Source organism: Lycorma delicatula, chromosome 5 (genome assembly GCF_047948215.1).
Source record: "Lycorma delicatula isolate Av1 chromosome 5, ASM4794821v1, whole genome shotgun sequence".
Lineage (NCBI taxonomy): Eukaryota > Metazoa > Arthropoda > Insecta > Hemiptera > Fulgoridae > Lycorma > Lycorma delicatula.
This window is the reverse complement of record NC_134459.1, coordinates 82,255,903-82,275,462: the sequence shown is the minus strand read 5'-3', so window position 1 is coordinate 82,275,462 and position 19,560 is coordinate 82,255,903. Positions and strand designations below refer to the sequence as shown.

The following is a 19,560-nucleotide window of genomic DNA, read 5'->3' as shown; positions in this document are numbered from 1 at the left end:
ATATACGTCTAACATAAAGATTTTAGATATAATTATGCCATAACCCACAAATGAGCAATATACAACCAATTTCCAATAAATGCAGAGTCAAAATATTGAATCCACATTTCTTTTTGAAAAATTAAAATATACGAGGTGGACAATAAAGTAATGAGACTGATGTGAAAAAAATGTTGCTTACCGTTTTAGTCATGTTTAGTGTTTCTCCTTCAAAGTAGTTTCCCTCTGATTGCACACACTTATTCCAGCGCTTCTACCATTGATGGTAACATTTCTGGAACTCATCTTCTGTAATATCCTCCAAGACTCTTGTCACAGCTTTTTGGACATCTTGTGTTGTTTGAAAATGGTGTCCCTTGACAGCCATTTTGACTCTTGGAAATAGAAAAAAGTCGCACAGAGCGATATCTGGTGAATAAGGTGGCTGTGGTAGTACTGAAATTTGTTGTGAGGTTAATAAGTGCTGAACTGACAGAGCAGTATGGGATGGCGCATTATTGTGATGCAGAATCCAATTAACAGCAATGTTGGCACGGACACAAAGAACTCGTTTACGAAGTCTTTCTAAAATTTCTTTGTAGAAATATTGGTTAACTGTTTTTCCAGGAGGCACCCACTCTTTATGAACAATTCCCTTGGAATCAAAGAAGCACACAAGCATGCATTTCACTTTTGACTTTGACATGCGAGCTTTTTTTGGTCTGGGTGATCCCTTTGAGCACCATTGCAAACTTTGGCGTTTTGTCTCTGAATTATATTGAAAAAGCCAACCTTCATCACCAGTGATAACACGGCTCAACAAATCTGGATTGATTTCAGTTTGTTCTAACAGATCGGCTGCCACATTTTTCCGTGTTTCTCGCTGTTGTGTGAGATTTTTGGGGACCATTATTGCACAAATCTTTCTCACACCAAGATCTTCAGTTAATATTAGACAAACCGTTTCTCGATTGATGTTGAGTTCTTCTGCAATCATTTTCATGGATAATCTTCGATCAGATCGTACGATTTCATGCACCCTGGTCAAGTTGACATCTGTCCGTGAGATTGATGGTCGTCCACTGCAGTCTTCATCTTCAACATTCATTCTGCCTTCACTAAAAATTTTATGCCACCAAAAAACTTGAGCTCTTGACATAACCTCCAATTTAACGCAAAAAGAAATGGCATACCGTTGTGCAATATTTTGCGAATTCATTTCTGTGACGAGAGACACAAACACGTGTTCACTTATTACAGCACAACTCACGACTGAGCAGTTGCATCAATGTGCCGCTTGGACTAGAAGTAGCTTATAGACAAAGGTCAAAGATGGTGTGCCTACGCAAGCTGCAGGGTTGCCACATATTCCAAAGAAAAATCAGTCTCATTACTTTATTGTCGCACCTCGTATTTCAAAAATACCTCAAAAGTGCTTTACAACACCTCATAAATCGCTTCATTTTTAGAAAACATTTATCTATAAAATAGTAACTAAAATTATCATCAAAAATAGAAAATAAAATTGTCATCAAAATAGAATGTTTTTTTGCCTCTATTTTTGATGGTTACATAAAATAGGCCAAAAAACCATATATAAACAATTTTATTGCTGTAAAATAAATGAAAAAATAAAATTTTCAGTGAGAAACTTTGAACTATTTTTTTAATTTCGTTATATGAACCATGAGCAATCTGGAACGTATCTCATCAGTCAATGTCTCAAAATATCACTACACAAAAATTATATTGTAAAACAAACATTGAATTTCTAATCCACTGTAGTTTTCTTGAGAACAATTGGTTCGATTTGATTAAATAAATGCCAAAATAAAAAATCAATCTATTCTTTGAATTTCACTTATGAGAACCATACACCTATCTCATGCATTTGATTGTGATTTAGTCAGCAATTGAAAATATGAAATGAAAAATTTACATTGTATAATTCAACATGCTCTTAATTTAAAGTTTACTGCTCATTCAACAATGCAGTTACCTGGGTAAATTTATTACTAAAACCTTTCTCATAGCTCAACCAACACTGGTAAAAGAATCATTAAGATCAGTTTAGCAGTTCCTGAGTTTAAAAGTGAATATTAAGTAAAAAATAAACATTCTGATTTATCTATAAAGATGATGTTGGTTTTTGAACTTTTCTTACTTCAATTTTTTTAATTTTAAGGATGCTATTCCTTGAGATACAACAGGTGTTACAAGAACCATTAGGTTGTAAGGGATGTAGTTTACAACACTTACCAGACAGTAAGTTAGACATAGTTACCAGACAGTTAGATAGTTCACATTGACAGTAATAAACACATCAACTTGCTACTCTCTAAAATATTATAATATAAACTTAAATTTAAGAAATTGCAATACAATATATTACAAAATATTTATATTTTATTTTAAATAAAATATATAAAAACAATCTCTAGATAATAAAGGAACAAATAGTAATGTGTACAATATTCCATTAAACATTTGCTGAAAGCTGCACAAGAGGTTGGATTTCAACAATTGGAACATTTAGTATCTGTAAATCCGCACTTGTCAATGTAAGTTGTGGTATGTCATCAACACTAAAAAGCTGAAGGGAAGTGCTTGTTATTGGAGGTACGACATTGACAGTACTAAGTTCTGGTATTGCTATTTCTTTAGACTGTAGTAAATTATCAGGTAATTCAATATTCTTAGGTTGTTTATTATGAGTTTTTAAATGTTTTCTCAAGTCATATTTCTGAAGAAATCCTTTCTGACAAATCAAACATGTGAAAGGCCTTTCCCCTAAAAAAAAATTAAAATTCAGCAATATAATCACAGTCATGTTTATATACATCAAAATATTAGTACACCATATTTGTTATTGTGAAACAATATGTTTAGCCTGACCACATTAAATGAAGGTAGTAGCTTTTTACCTTAGCAGATTTTCCTTCACATTTCAGTATCAGTTAATCAATAATTTATATTCAAAGACATTTTATTTTTAAATTCAAAAATGTAATAGAATATGAAAAATATTTATAACTGATAATGGCTGATTAACAAAAAATAGAACAGAATAATCAGTTCAAAATGTTTTTCCAAATGTTCACTTATTGAACGAGATTCAATCGCAACATTTAAACTATCTGCGTCCAAGCCACAGCTGCAACAGATAATAAAAAGCCTAACATTGCATAAATGTTGGAAGAGATACAACATTCATCTTAATAATGTTTATTAGTTAAATGAGAAATGTTATCCTTTAGTTACCCAGCAGATGTTAGAATACAAGAAATAATTATCACTTCCAAATAAAGAAAAACTTCTACACAGCAAATTTTTCTACACAGTCAGACTTTTAATCAGTATATATATATATATATATATATATATATATATATATATATATATATATATATATATATATATAAATTATTACAAAGGTAGTATTCAAATTTCTTTAATTAAAAAATAAGTTTTTCAAAGTTACTGTAAGAGATGTAAATGATAGATCCTAATCAAACAATGTTATATAAATAAATTGCTGATTAATGATATTGTGGCTGGTAGTTTGTTATAAATAATCTGTACTAATAAATAATATTTAATTCTTACATACCTGTATGGGTTCTTTTATGAATAGTAAGTGACTGAATACGTTTAAATACACGATCACAGATAGTGCATCGATGTGGATAAACATCTCTATGAATTAGTTCATGTTGCTTCATGTTTGCTTGACTACTAAACGTTCTTGAACAAAATGTACAAGCAAAAGGTCTTTCACCTGTATGTGTTCTCATGTGATTTTTATATTTAGCTATAGAAGCATATTTTTTATCACATAGTTCACAGTCGTAAGGTTTCTTATCACCTACATGTTTTGCTAAATGCCACTTCAATTTTAACTTTGATTTTAATTTCCTATTGCATACTTCACATTTAAATAATTCAATGTTCTCATTTTCATCTACTTCACTATGTTTTTGTTTAAGATGTTGCGTTAAATTACCACTGCGATTAAATGAAACACCACAAAAACACGTAAATGGACAAATATCTGAATGTGTTAGTAAATGTTGCTGTACTCTTGCTTTTAAATGGAATTCTTTACCACAAATTGGACATGAAAATTTTGATGTTTTAGAATCTTCATGTACTTTTAATTCCTTTTCAGTTTTAAATGACTTATTACAAATACGGCAAGTAAATTCTCCTGCTTTATAATGGTTTTTTATATGATTATCAAGGATACGTTGTTCACTAAATAAACGACCACAAATATCACATAATAAACCTGGCCCATCTGTATGTGTTTTTTCATGTAATCGTTTTTGTGCAGAATTACTAAATTCTTTACCACAAAATGAACAGAATGGATCACCCTCATGAGTAGATAAATGAATTTGCAGTCGTTTTTTTGTTTTATATTGTATACCACAATATTCGCATTGATTTTCTTTAGGTAAGTGTGATGCCATATGTTTTTTAAGTCTTGCTGCTGTAAACATTTTATTACATTTACTACATTTTGATAAAACACATTTTGCTTGTCTTATTTTGTCATGTTCACTTTGTGATGACAGATGAACTTGTCTTTCATGACTTTTCAATAAGAAACGTGAATTAAATTCAGCTGTACAAAATGAGCATTTAGTCATTACATATTTATTATACTTTTCATTTGATTTAGGAGATTCTAAAATAATTTCTTCTGAATGTAAAAACTCTGATTTACTTTTAGGACCTGCTACAGCACCTTCACATCTCAGATGGCAATCGATTTTGTCATTTTCAAACCTGAAAAATAAATTTAATCATAATTTTTTCAAATAAAATAATTTTAAAGCAAAATTAATTATTAAAAGTTTATGCACGTTTAATTTTATACTTAAATTTTAATAATTAAGTTAACATGTTTAATTAATATTTTTCCAGAAAAAGAATATTAATGCAAAAATGTACTTACTTGTCAAAATTATCATCTACTTCTAGTCCATCACTATTTACACCCAACAATCGTTCATCTTCAGTTATTCCCTGAAATGAAAATAGAATGATGATTAAATAAATAAACGAAAAATATATTAAAATTTTAAGCCTACTAATAAATAAAAAATGTTGTTTTAATTTTTTGCCTCTTAAAAACAGTTATATATTGATAAAGTGAACAGGATTATTAATATATTTCAGGTGGTTGTCGTGTATATTTTTAAATTTTGCTGAAACAGATTGTTTAGAAAGTAATTATTACACATACATAATAACATTATGTATATGTAACATATAACATTATGTACATAACATTATATATAGCATAACATTGTATATAACATAATATATTATCTATATAACAATGTATCTTATAAAAAGTAAATTTTTTATAAGAAACAATAACAAAATAAGACAGTTGACATTCTGAACATCCATCTTTAGTTTAAGATAAGTTTAGCAGATTGTTAAATGAGACAACTAAAGTTGTTCAACAAAAATAACCAAAATAGAAAGAATACTTGCAAAAATAGAAAAAAAATTGCTTAATAAATGAACAAATTTAATGTAAATTAGAAAACAAGATTATATTTATAAACATATTGTGCTCTGACAAACAGACAAAAATATTAGTCCATCCTGAAAGCATCTGAAACTGCAAGATCAAAAATTAAATTAAAGTTAAAAAAGAAATATATAAATACATCTAGAAATGAAACCAAAATCGCGGTTCATCTTGAGAAAATTATGTCAACATATTTACTAAAAGTCACACATTATGCCTGTATGGTTATTTTGAATAAATAATTTTTATCCAGTTTGCTTTTGTAATTATTTAGATTTCCTTTTCAAATCGTCATATGCCTAGTCACTTGACAAATGAGAAAAATCATCTGATTTTTTTTTTTAATATCTACAATTCTCTGATCATTATTTTAACAATATACACCTGAAAATTTTCAATCTCTAAAAATAAAAACAAGACAAAATTTCACCAAAATTTTTATAAACATGGGTTGAGATAACCGATTGACTTCCTGATGGTCAAGGAGTTGATCAACGGTTCCGCAAAGGATCTCAGTAAAGTGGAAGAAGTGAACGAAAAAGAACAGCATCCATATCAGGAAAAACTGTAGTCCATTAAGTGATTTGCATAGTAATTTTTAATAAGAAAGAGACAATTCCTATGTTGAATCACTCAATGTACTAGCCTATCTTTCTTCATTTGTACTTTCATAACTGGCTGTTTATGAATACGAGAAAAAGTCAAACCTAAGTAACTTGAAGTTGAAGGAAATAATTTTTTTAAACTCATTGAAATTTTGATTCAGAAAGGTCTGTAAAATGATACATTTTTTAATATTTTTTTGCAATTTTCTTTATACACTAAATATTACTGTGTTATTCTTCCTTTGCTTAGTTAAAAAAATAATATTTAGATTACAATATTATTCATATATTAAAATACAAATCAGAGATTGGATAATATGGAAAAAGATAATAAAAATAAAAACTATATAAGATATGTACAATACCATTATAAATATCAAAGGTTAATGATAGGAACAAATTACATTAGAATTCACATTGGACAAAAAATTAACTATACTGAAATAAATATGGCACTTTCTACATATATTTAAAATTAAAAAAAAATGAGACCATGATTGACACCACATACTGAAAATTGTCAAAATGGTATTGCTTTTAACAGCGTTTTTCATGATTTTGGAGAGGTTATAACTTTTTTATTAGTACAATACACAAGAAACTCTTTTATTTGCCATAAACATCTACAAAAACACTGTAAGTTGAGCAAATTTTATATTTTTATCACCAGTCCCATCAGAGTTATTTGAAGCTAAAATTTAAAATTAAAAAAAAAAATTAGTTTTCAAACATTCATAAAAATTTAGGGGGTAAGTATATCACCATTAATATTATTTAAAAGAAGAGACAGACTTATAGGCCACATACTAAGGCATCCTGGAATAGTCGCTTTAATATTGGAAGGATAGGTAGAAGGAAAAAATTGTGTAGGCAGGCCACATTTGGAATATGTAAAACAAATTGTTAGGGATGTAGAGGGTATACTGAAATGAAACGACTAGCACTAGATAGGGAATCTTGGAGAGCTGCATCAAACCAGTCAAATGACTGAAGACAAAAAAAAAAAAAAATATTATTTATGGTAAAACTACTAACATATACTTACACATAAAAAAATAATTCAAATTGTGTATGCCACCCCTGTCTCTTGAAAAAAATTACCAAAAGTGAAATTTCACTGTTTTTCATGTTCAACTTTATTGGTAATTTTCTCATAGAAAAAAGAGAGATAGGTTATTAACCACTGGATCGACCTTTTACCTTGGGAAAAGATAAATAAATTGCTTTTGGTTTCATCTTTCCAGGACCAACAGGTTTTTAGTTATGATTTTTTCCGAAAAAAACCCATACAATCACAAAAATAAGTGTGCATGCTTAAAAAAAAAAATAAGGGCCTAAGACATGTAGGAAACATGTGGGTAAGTTTAAATTATTTTTGAATTGGTCAAACAATCAGCTTATGATTTTTTGGGACACTTCAAATGGATTGACCCGGCTATTTCAGAAGTTATAAGCATTTTCTCACTACTTCATTGATAATACGCCACCCATCTTAGATAAAATTAAGTATTAATTTACAGCTCCAAAAAATTTGATTTAACTACTTGCAATTTTTCTTCCTAAAGATCTTATCTTGCTAAGAAAAAAACTAAAATACGTAATTAACCACACATTTCCTTATCAACTAGTAAAATAAAGAAAATTTAAATAGCCAAGTGGTTTGAATTAACAAGGTTTTCTCTCTCTCTTTCTCTAAGAAAATAGGCTTTATGAGAGAGAGAGGGAAATTTTTTACATATTTATATACATATTTACATTATATATATATATATATATATATATATATATATGTAAATATATGTATTGGAAGGACAGGTAGAAGGGAAAAATTATGTAGGCAGGCCACGTTTGGAGTATGTAAAACAAATTGTTGGGGATGTAGGATGTAGAGGGTATACTGAAATGAAATGACTAGCACTAGATAGGGAATCTTGGAGAGCTGCATCAAACCAGTCAAATGACTGAAGACAAAAAAAAAATATTTATGTAATTATGATTATGTGTATATATATATATATATTTACATTTATATATATATATATATATACACATGTCTAAAAATCTTATCGTATGCAGCTGGCCAACAATGAAAATTATATACTTCGTTTGAATCTGTTGTTATAAATGATTATCACACACATAAAGGAAGTGCAGTGTTATATCACAGTGCAAAAATTTCCAGTTTCAATTTTCCAATGAGGAATATGCCAATAAAATTTTTGTTTATGGATTTTATAATGGAAATTCTGAAGCTGCTCAAAGTGAAAAGATTTCCTGGAAGGCAGATTCCAAAAACAAAAACATTTTCTTCGGTGTATCAGAATTTATGAATGAAAAGGTCTTTTCCAACATGTTTGTTTTCTGTTAAACACCAACTAAATCATCATTTTAGTGATGAATATCGTGTGATTCAGCATATTTAGCATAGCCCAGACACTAGTACAAGGCGAATTTCATGTCACACTGGTTTGTTGAAAATAAAGCGTGGCGCATCCTATAGAAAGAAACTCCATCCTTTCTGACTGCAGAAGGTTCAGAATTTGCAGCCAATAGATTAACCGCAGCAGTTAATCTTCTATCATTGGCGCCTAGACAACGCTGACAAGGTAAATTCAATTTTGTTTACTGATGAAGCCACTTTTACGAGAAACTGAGTCTTCAGTTCTAAAAATAGCCATTTATGGAGCAAATACAATCCACATGGTATTGTGGAAACTAATTTCAAACACAGATTTCACAATGATGTTTGGTGTGGCATTATTTATGACAAAATTGTGGCACCAATTGTTTTCAATGATAACCTTATGATAGATGCATAAATTCATTTCTTGAAAAATAATCTGCTGGCTCTTTTGCAGGAAGTACCTTTATAAACTAAATTGCAAATGATTTTCCAGCACGATAGTGCAATACCATTTTTTTTTTTTTTATAGCTAGAAATCATTTGAATGCTGCTAATTTTTACTCATTAAAATATGAAATGCTACTGGATAATATTTCATTTTTATGAAATGATACAGAAAGCCAACGAAAATATTTTACATCAGGCAGAGTGGTGTGTACATTGTGAAGGAGGGAGTTTCAAAAAATTACTGTAACTAAGGTTTGTTATTTTGTTACCATTTCTCATTTTACATATTTAATTTTTTTATTTTGCTGTATTAAGAATAATGTTTATTAGGTAAAGAAAGAATAATACAATTTTCTGTCTATTTTTCATCTGTTTTGCTTCAATAAAAACTATTTTTAAAAGTTTTTATTTTTTTTATTGGCTGTAATTACATTAATTTTCTCAGAATTAAATTCTCTACAAGTTTTGTTACTACATCTTCCACATTTATCAGTCATTTAAAAAGGCTTTTGTAAAACCTAAAAAAAACTTGTTTTTCGACACCAAATGTTGTGTTTTATGTCAGATATTAAAAAAATACTGGTGTTACAGTTCTGAAATCTGTTTTATCCTATTTCCCAGCTCAAATTACATAAAATACTACTTTACTCCTTAATTTGAGTCACAAAAATTACAGTAGGGCTTCTTTTTAATAAAAGAACAGAAATCTAGGCAAAATTTTTCGCTAGCCAGAACTCGAAAACAAAGCATTTCCAGACTTATATTTATTATGAACTTTTTTCATTATTGTCACCAGGAGAATGGTCCAAATAATTTCTCTGTTTTTTCATAGGACTCCCCTGTATATTTCATACTGGTCTATACCAAAGTAACATATTACATAGGTAATATCAAAATATATTATGATACAAACTAACACCATTATCAAAATACAAAAATATACACCATTGAATTAACGTAACCATCCTTACCATAAACTACCTGAATAATTAATTAAGCTATTCCATAGCTGGAGATAAGTAAAACATAAAAAATAGGTATTGATTAAAACTTACATGTAGAAATGTAACATATGTAATTTTACCTTCAAATAATTATAAACCTCTTCAAAAAATAATATTGCATCAACACAATCCTTAACTTTCAATTCACATACATAACAAATGTAATGAGGTAACTCATCTTCTGTTACCTGTAAAAATCATTGTAAAAAAATGTAAAAAATTTATTTTAAATAATTTTGACAAACAAATTTGTAATTCAGCCATTATCACTAATATATTCTTAATTTTTGACAACACATTAATTACTCAGTTATTCCTGTTAGGTAAATATAAATACTTGTTTTATCAATAACAAAAATAAAAATAAAGTAAATAAAAAAAATCACCAAAAGCATTTCTTTGATACTGAATGCTTCACTTTAGAAATATAAACAGCTACTTTGAATAAGTTAACTGATTTGTGGACAAAATGCAAAAGCTATCATAATCTCAAAAGAGCAAAGCTTAAATATTTAGTGATACTTACTGAGAAGTTTAGTTATTTTATTTGATGCCACTTATTCTTTTTTAACTTATATTTCCAACTGTTTTTATGCAAAGCTTAATATAGAGTCTAAAAGTTAAATAAAGCCAATATATTTGACTACAATCACAGTGAAGAAAATAAATCCTTGTGTCCATAATGAAGGTTGTAGGAGACAATGAAAATACTCTCATGTAAATAAAAAAGGTCTGTTTAACAAAAATTTAATTAAATCTGTTATTAAGAAATTAATATTTTGCATAAACACAGGGCATTTTCAGTATAAGTGAAATTTTGGATTTTTTAAGACCAGATAAATCAAAATCATAATTCATCCAGTAATGGAAAATCAATTTTCAAAATATAAAGAAAATACTAAAAAGATTTACGAAAATTTATACAATTGTTTTAATGATAAATTCTAAAACTTTACACAAATTTATTATAAAATTTCCAATATAAAAAATTATTTTAAATGTTTTTAAAACAATCTAAAGATTTATATAACGTTGAAAATGATGAATGTAAATTGTACATCTACAATCATCAAATCTACAAACAAAATTTGTGAAATGATTCTTTTAGGTATGTACAAGCCAACATATACAGAATGTTTCTAAGATGGTGGGCTGGCTATAATTTTTTGGATTCTACTTGTAAAACTAAACAAAAAATATCCTTAGGAAAAATGGCAATTTTTCCTTCGTTCTCCCCGCCCGCCATTTTGTTATTTTTATATAAAAATGTATATCTCAAGTTTGGATAGACAAATCACATTAATATTTGATAAACATCTTGGTAATAAAGTTTTAAAATTAGAAAAACATCAGCAATTAAATACCTTCACAAATTACAAAATGGCAGCCATGTTTATTTTTCAATCCGTTATATCTCCGTAAATATTAATTTTATCAAAATTGATGTTATTTGCTAAAATATTAAGCCATTCATTTTGAACAAAATGACATTTTATTTTTTTTAAATCGGTTAACAAATAGCCGTTATGGCAGAAAATTGATGTAATTTTGTGTCAATTCGATTAAATATTAATTGTTTTTATTTATTGTTAATTCTAGTATTGTAAATTAGTATCAAATTAAGTAACTTTTTTTCCACAATAATAGACCAATCTTCAGATAGAATATGAGGATGACAGTATTTTGAAAGCTGAAGTAGATGGCACCACCATTTATTCTGTTAGTGATGTATAATTTAATATATTTCAATGAGTATAGTAAAGTAAGTTCAGTTAAATGGACAACATGCATAATTGCTTTACTTAAAATTATTTTTGTCTTGATGTCATATTTTTACATATGCAAAAATGTTTACAATTTAATTTTTAATGTTACTTTTAATTTTAATTAATTTTTCATATTTTTAAATATTGTTTTTTTTTTAATTTAACTGAATAAAAAAAAGGTTTATTAAAGTTGGGTTTATTAAAGTTCAGTTTTTAACTGAATAAAAGTTTTAAAATAAAAAGATTAAAGGTTTTAAATTTTAAATACAATAAATAAATGCATGACATGCTATTATATTTTACGAAGTTTGTAATGTAATTTGTGTAATTTGAGATGAATATATAATGCAGCTGATGATGCGAGTAAATCACAAAAGTGCTCCTGCATATATATTGGAATGTGGTAAGTCATCCTACTTTATTTATTCTGTACTTTGGTTGATCTAATAAAGTAAAAAATAAATGTATAATTTTATTTTCTGAAAATTTAAATTATTCATCAGCATACTGACCACTGTGCCAGATAAACTCAAAAAACAATTTAACTACCAAACACGGAAACAGAAAAACCTAAAAAAAACTAATACTAATAGTTGACTTTCGAGGAATTCTGCATCATCAGTTGGTAAAAAATTCTACAATTACATCAACACATAACAAAGACAAAAAAGAAATAAAAACGATCTGTTAGTAAATCATTTTATACTGTTGTTTAAATTTATAAACATAATATTAACAGATCATAAAAATTTATTTAAAACACTCGTTTTTGAAGATGATGTTTTAATTAAAGACATAGTGTGTTATAGCAGTTGGCAACAATGTTTACAAAAGTACTGTGTGATGTTTTAAATTTATATCATACCAGTAAGTCAGTGAAGTTGTATTGTTACAAATTTTGTGGTTGTTAGGGTTTATGTTTTCTACATTTTTAAGTTTTTATTTCCTTTTTGTCTTTGTCATTACATCACAAATCCATCCAGGATCCCATATATGAAAACTATTAGCATTAGTTTTTTTAGGTTTTTCTGTTATTGTGTTTGGTGGTTAAGTTGTTTTTTGAGTTTATTTGGCATAGTGGTCGTCAGTATGCTGATGAATTATTTGAATTTTCAGAAAGTTTATATATAAACAAAATATTTCATAATAAAAAAAGAAAACTTTATTGAACTGAGAAATTCACTTTTATAAATAACAAGAGTGAAAAGTAATAAAGTCATATATTAGATCTTAAAAAAACAACTGGCAAATTAAATTATGGTTCCTGTATAAATTTTCTTCCTGATGCTGTAGCTATGATTTATTGCTATCTAACGTTGCTTTAAACAAGTTACAGCAGCAGATTGGTTTATAAATATAATAAAACCATTATATAAATAGTCATTTGAGAAAGATCATGATTTTGTACCAAAGAATAAAAACAAACTTATAACAAATATGAGACAGGACTACATACTACACAGGACTGCATATTATAAAATTAATTTTTGTTTCACATTATTGATAATAAAATACCTTTTCAGGAAGAAGATATTCAATCATTTCTTTCAGAGATTTATTACCTTCCAAAAATATATTTTTATACTGATCAGAAGAAATGTCTGATGCACAGAGTCTGCACAATATTAATTCTGTTAATAAATTATCATTATTTAGGTTAACATGTAAATCAAGATCTGAATCTTTCAATATTTTTTCCTTTTCTTCAATCATATTTTCTGTCAATTCTATAAAAAAATAAATAAAATTAAAATAAACTAACACATTTTTTTTTTTAAATACAGATTCAGAATATTCTCAATGACAAATACTAAAATATAACAATAATTTTTAATATATAATTTATTTTACTTTCTTGTTTTAAAATAATGAATTTGAAAAAAAAAATCTGTAAAAAAAAGGAAATTTAATACTTAATTTCAAAAAGATTTAACAATAATATATTACAAAAAAAAAAAAACATGGTAAATGATGGGCTGGCCATTGAAGTAACTGATACAGATTGTTACTTCTATAGCATTTAGTTAAAAAGGAGCACTGGATGGGTGGACATTTGCAGCTTAGATTTGTTTTACAGCTATACAAGCTGTAAAACTATGTGGTTTTGACATCTCTTTAATACCTATCAAAATGATGTGTTGGCTGGAAGTTAATAGATACTTCTTAACTGTGATATTCACTGTGGAGTAAATGGGGTCTTTCATGGTTCACAAAATCTTTTCTTGTGGGGGCAATTTGAAGAGTAAGATGTTCAGTGATCGACCCCTACAAAAAACATTAAAAACTTCATAGAACAAATCTTTAATTAAGTTACCACAATTCATATGAACATGTTAGGTTCTTTGTGCAATGTAAAGTACAAGAACCTAACTTGAAGCAAATGTGAATCAAAATAGAGTTCTCTTTAGGATACACTGTTTAGAACCTAGAATGTTTTATGGTTCAGTTAAATGGTACTGAATAAATTATCAACTTATTGTCTTTTTTTTTAATCTATAGATAAAAAAATTATTATCTTTACATCATTTGGTATATTGGCTTACCAAATTTTTTTCAGTATTTTGATAATTTGTTACATGTATATCAGCAATAACCAAGCACAGTTAAACTATCAGCTACAAAAATGGTTTTAAAATTTCAGTAAATTTGTCAATGCTGGTAGAATTACAAATAATATATACTAAGTCCAAGTAGTAGTAATATTAGCTACATTCTTAAAATATAAAAGCAATGAAAAAAATAATACAGTAAATATTGGATATATTAATATAATTTATAGAGTGAAATTACCTTTTTTAACAACTTCAACAGCATTTTTTTCAAAATGTACCATTTTTGATGAAATTTTATTTTGTATTGATTTTGGTAAAAATTCAGTAAAATTATTCAAAAAAATAGTTGGTACCGGTTCAACATATTTCTTAAATTTTGTTTTAAATTTTGGATTAAGAAACCATTTATCTTCAAAATGAGCAGAACAAAGAAAATACTTTTTTGGTAATTTTTCCAGTGGTTCATCAAAAAGATCCTCTCTTCCAGAATTTTTAATCCACTGTCGAGACCTAAAACAAATACTAATACTGTAGTGTGACTACTAGTAATAATAATAATAAAATGGAATTTAAATTATATAAAAACCTCTCATTACAATCCACTTTTAGTACATTATGCCAAACATACCATACAAACAGTAAAGTATGTTTATTATGCAATAACAGATTAAACCATATATAACTGATGATAAATTCTCTAAAATGGCTATAAGGTTTTACAATAATACTAAACAAAAAAAATTTACTCATAACTGGTACAGCTTCTTTGAATTTTAGTCTCATTATCACAAATAAATACATATATAAAACATTATTAAATAAATTAATTCATTTCACACTCATATAATATCTAACAACAATCTCAGGATTATTTGTGACTTAAAAGAATTAAACAATGTAAATTACAAATTATACCTATTAACTACTCAATGAATGAACACTAAAAAGGCCAAATTTATTTCTAAACATATGTCCACAGACACATTCAAAGATCAAGCGGATTAGTTTAAGATAATTTTTTTACACACCTAGAACCTTATAAAGAATATCTGCATCAGTAAATAAATAGGTTCATGAACGTTGCAAAGTAGAACTGTTTCATGATACAATATCTAATTTGTGCAGTATCAAAAGAAAAAGGTTGTATAGACTTCTGAAAATAGATAAATATCAGGGATAGATAGCTGGTAACTATATTATTATATTCAATAATCTTGAAAGGTCTGTATTAAAGTAGTTCAAATTATTTCTACTGCTACTATATAATTTATGAGCTATCAAATAACAAAACAATTCATTATTTTTCAAACAATATTCATCATGGACACACAATGGCTATTCAGAAAAAAATTTGTATATAGTACTCACAGAGTGACCTTCTGACAACAATCCTGTTTTATTAGTTCAGTTTGAACCAATTTTCAATAGTAAATATATTATTATTTTCAGCATTTAAAATATGTAAGAAGAAAAAGATACCATCAAATGTAAACTCCAGTTTATTAAAGCCAGAAAAGTCCCTGAAGAAACATAAAATCAAATATGGAATTACATGGTCATGAAGTTGTGAGTGAAGTGTAAGAAAATAGTCCATGAACATGAAGAAAAAACAAATGCATCACGAAGGAAGATTGAATGTTCTGGCAATCATTTTATATGACTTTTCTCTTGTGACTGAAGAAATGAAACAAAATTCAATAATGAAATTCATAAAAAGATGACACTTTACTACTGATGAATCACATACTTCATTCCCTCAGATATCAAGATCTCTCTAATATGAAAATATTGGTGAACACCTTAAGTGCAAAGTAATCTGTGCTCAAAAGCACAAATATCTGGCAATAGTTTTGACAATTCCTAACTTAATAACCAAGAATACAATGAAATTCTTAATCTTAACATTACCAGTGGTGATAAAACATAAATTTGTCGTAAAACTACTTAAAGTTAACACCAATCAATTGAGTGGCATAATTTAGGAACATCTTCAAAACAAACAAAACTCAAGTAAACAGAAAGTGATTCTGAGCATTTACTAAGATTAGAAAGTACTCTAATTTATTGTTTTGTTTCAAATGAATCCTTCCCAGCCTTGGCTGCAATAACTGAAACTGTTACTTTAAGAAATTTTGCTGGAAAATACTCAAACAATTACCATACAGTTCTGATTTATTTGTCAGTGTTTTTATGAGAGTGATAATAAGGTATCATCTCATATTATAACAGTGATGATGAGGTAAAACAAAAAAAAATAATAATCAAAACTGGCAGCGAGTGGCCGTCAAAATCTCCACGATGTATATCTCCACGATGATTGAATAGAAAAATTGGAATACATGATAGTGTTTGTATTTAAAGGCAACTGTGGTAAAAAATGTAATCAGGTTTCCAGTACCAAATAAGTATTTTTTAAATCAATAGCAAATAGCTCTTTACTTTTTGGAAGACCCTGATGGATAATAAAAAGTTAGGTTATAGTCTACCATTGAACACATTCATTAGTTATTATCTCAAATCATAGTTTTATAGGCATACACATCATTTAATGAAACCCAAATACATGTAATGAATATACCTTCAAGTAATTAATTATACTATTTGAATTATTATAACAAAATATAAGTGTAGATTCATTAAGAAAAAAAACACTTACCTGACTTCATCATTAGGAAAAGGGAAAAACTTGATTAATGGTTTATTAAAATATGAATTATAACAAGTTTTAGCTGCACATGTAGGTCTTGTCATTTTAATGTATTATGTTTTATTTTTCTCTTAATCTAAAATTCCCTCAATTCAAATTAATATCTCATACTTTTCATTCTACTGGAAAAAATTTTTTTAAAAGTTCCGTTGCAGAGCTTTACAGTCGGAAGAGTAATTAATTGGAAGCATTCATAAAATAATTATAAAAGATCTGTAATTCTTAATTAAATTTTTAATTTGCAACTTACACACAGTAGTTTTAGAAATGCAAATTTAAAATGCTCAAAGAAACACACTAAAAATCAACGAAAATAATAATAGGATCATTTCTTTAGAGCCAAAGAGCTATTCTATAAATTTCAATAAACCTGAAACAAAATATGCAAATATATATATTTAACAGAAAATATAAATAAAATATAAAATAATATATTGCAATGAAATTAAAAATACATACAATTTATATTATGGATCATTACTCTCATGTGAACACTTTCTTTTAGGCACTATTTCATCAAATACTAGAAACTAGAAATATGGGGAAAAAATTGTAGTCTGAGATTATTTCTACACAAGTTTGTTTTGCAACACACTATTGAATTACTAAACGGTGGAAAAAAAAAAAAAAATTACTAAACGGTGGAGAAATGGGTTTTTTGCATGTTTTTCAGAATGTTATTTTATAGGCAAGAAAATTTGCACAAAAAAAACCCCATAAATTACTCTTTGTTTACGATGGTTGCAAATTAGAAATAGACAAAAGATTTTTTTAATTTTAATATTCAATCACTAAACAGTGATATAAAAAACAAATATATGCACATGTTTTATTATATTTTAAATGTCAAAATTTCTGCTGCAATCATAGTAAAATGACTAGTACTTGTCACTAAGCAAGATTAAAAAGCAATTTACTATGCACCAGTTTTTTATGAACTGAAAAATAGGAGTCACTCACTGAAAATCAAATAGAAAAAAGAGAAATGTTTTATCTATTATGAAAGTAAATGGAATGAAAAGTTATCACTTATTTCTACAAAAATGTTACTTAAAAACAAGCTGTTTGCCTATTATGAAAAAAGACAGTAAAGTGAAAATTTATGAGAGCATACCAGTAAAACATTAGTGCTTATATTTAAAAAATGATTATGTAAATCTTTACTACCTACACACAAAAAAAATTTAAGAAGGTTAAAGTATAAACAATAGCACTATAAAAACATACAAAAAAACTATACGAGGCAGTTGTTTCATGGCATAACTAAATAAAGAGTTAAAAAAAGAATGTAACTAACAACAAATAGCAATTAAAATAAAAACTGTGGCTTAAGAAAGTTTGTATAAGGTTAATCATTCATTAATCCTTATTAATTACGCATATTGATAATAATTTGGATATGAGGACTGAACTTTATCATAGCTAAGTCAAAACCAATTAACATACTTAAAGCAGTATATTTAATTTGACTTCCCACCTTACTCAATTTCAGCATCTGAAGATGATCTAAATATCAAATAGCAAGATGGTAATGATGTACAAATCAGCTTTTCTTTTCCAAATCATTAAGAATCCTCATGTTTATCACCTCAGATGATGAATGCAACTGTTAAGTGTCAGTACTTCAGGTAAGGTCAGCGACATGTAAGAAAGGGAACATAATTTTTGTGGGATACATAAATAATTTTAGTTTCACAACCAATTTCATATAAATAAAACTAGCACTCAATGTTAGCTTTATAATTAAAAGACTAAATTAATTAATGTTATAATTAACACATGAATATTACGATAAAGTCAAAAAATTAATTTACAAGAGAAGAAAACAATTATAATACATTAATCAGATATTTTATATAACAAACCTCTAAACTAAGAATAATCATTTAGGATACTTATTTATATAGCCCTATCTCTACCGTTTTAACCTAATACACTAATGAAATTCCACATAATAAAATACAGTACACAATAAAAGCGAAATAACTTTTGGTCACTTTTAAATGGGCACATTACAGAAAATATTATTTATACTAGAATGTAACAAAATTAATTATGCATTTATAAATTAAAATTCAACAAACATTTCAGCTGTTTTCTTGAAAAACAATATTGATGTTGAACTAGTCATTTTGTTAGGTTATGCATTTATTAGGAACTACGTTAACAAAACACAAAAATCGACTTTAACAATACACACAGACAAGAAGAAAAAATTGTTGTTATTAGTACACTTCAATGCATATCTGTAACATATTTATACTGATAACAGGTACATAGATTCTATTCGTGGTAAAGAATTTCTCCACACTATTTTTATTAGTAGCACAATACATGTATTGATTGCTTTTAGTATGATCTACGTTCGATTATAGCGTGACACTCTTTGTAAAGCCGAATTCATGAATTTACATCTGAAACTCTGCAACAGTAATTTGTTCCCTCCCGTAAATAAATTATATTCTACTATCTCCTATTAAGTTTTATGCTATTAAATAAACCCAGAGCTTTTCTTTTATTAGTTGGATTGATCGTTTACAGCTCTTCA

At 27.3% G+C, this 19,560-nt stretch overlaps 1 protein-coding gene across 1 annotated transcript; it reads right to left on the bottom strand.

Annotated features, from left to right (window-relative positions):
* Positions 1–1,577: 1,577 nt before the first annotated feature.
* On the bottom strand, positions 1,578–19,376 carry LOC142325134 (uncharacterized). The gene is made up of 8 exons (XM_075366502.1): positions 19,097–19,376; positions 16,962–17,382; positions 14,544–14,815; positions 13,269–13,480; positions 10,068–10,175; positions 4,940–5,010; positions 3,590–4,770; positions 1,578–2,769 (listed from the first exon to the last, which is right to left on the bottom strand). The coding sequence occupies exons 2-8, from the start codon at positions 17,054–17,056 to the stop codon at positions 2,459–2,461; spliced, it is 2,250 nt and encodes a 749-aa protein (XP_075222617.1). The 5' UTR covers positions 17,057–17,382; positions 19,097–19,376; the 3' UTR covers positions 1,578–2,458.
* Between the last annotated feature and the right edge of the window lie 184 nt (positions 19,377–19,560).

Excerpts from the sequence above, each read along its gene's own strand:
- LOC142325134 (XM_075366502.1), bottom strand. The coding sequence starts at position 17,056 with ATGACAAGACCTACATGTGCAGCTAAAACTTGTTATAATTCATATTTT. Across the intron at positions 14,816-16,961 it reads TTTCCTAATGATGAAGTCAG|GTCTCGACAGTGGATTAAAA; the intron begins GTAAGTGTTTTT and ends TATTTGTTTTAG. Across the intron at positions 2,770-3,589 it reads TCATAAAAGAACCCATACAG|GGGAAAGGCCTTTCACATGT; the intron begins GTATGTAAGAAT and ends ATTTTTTTTTAG.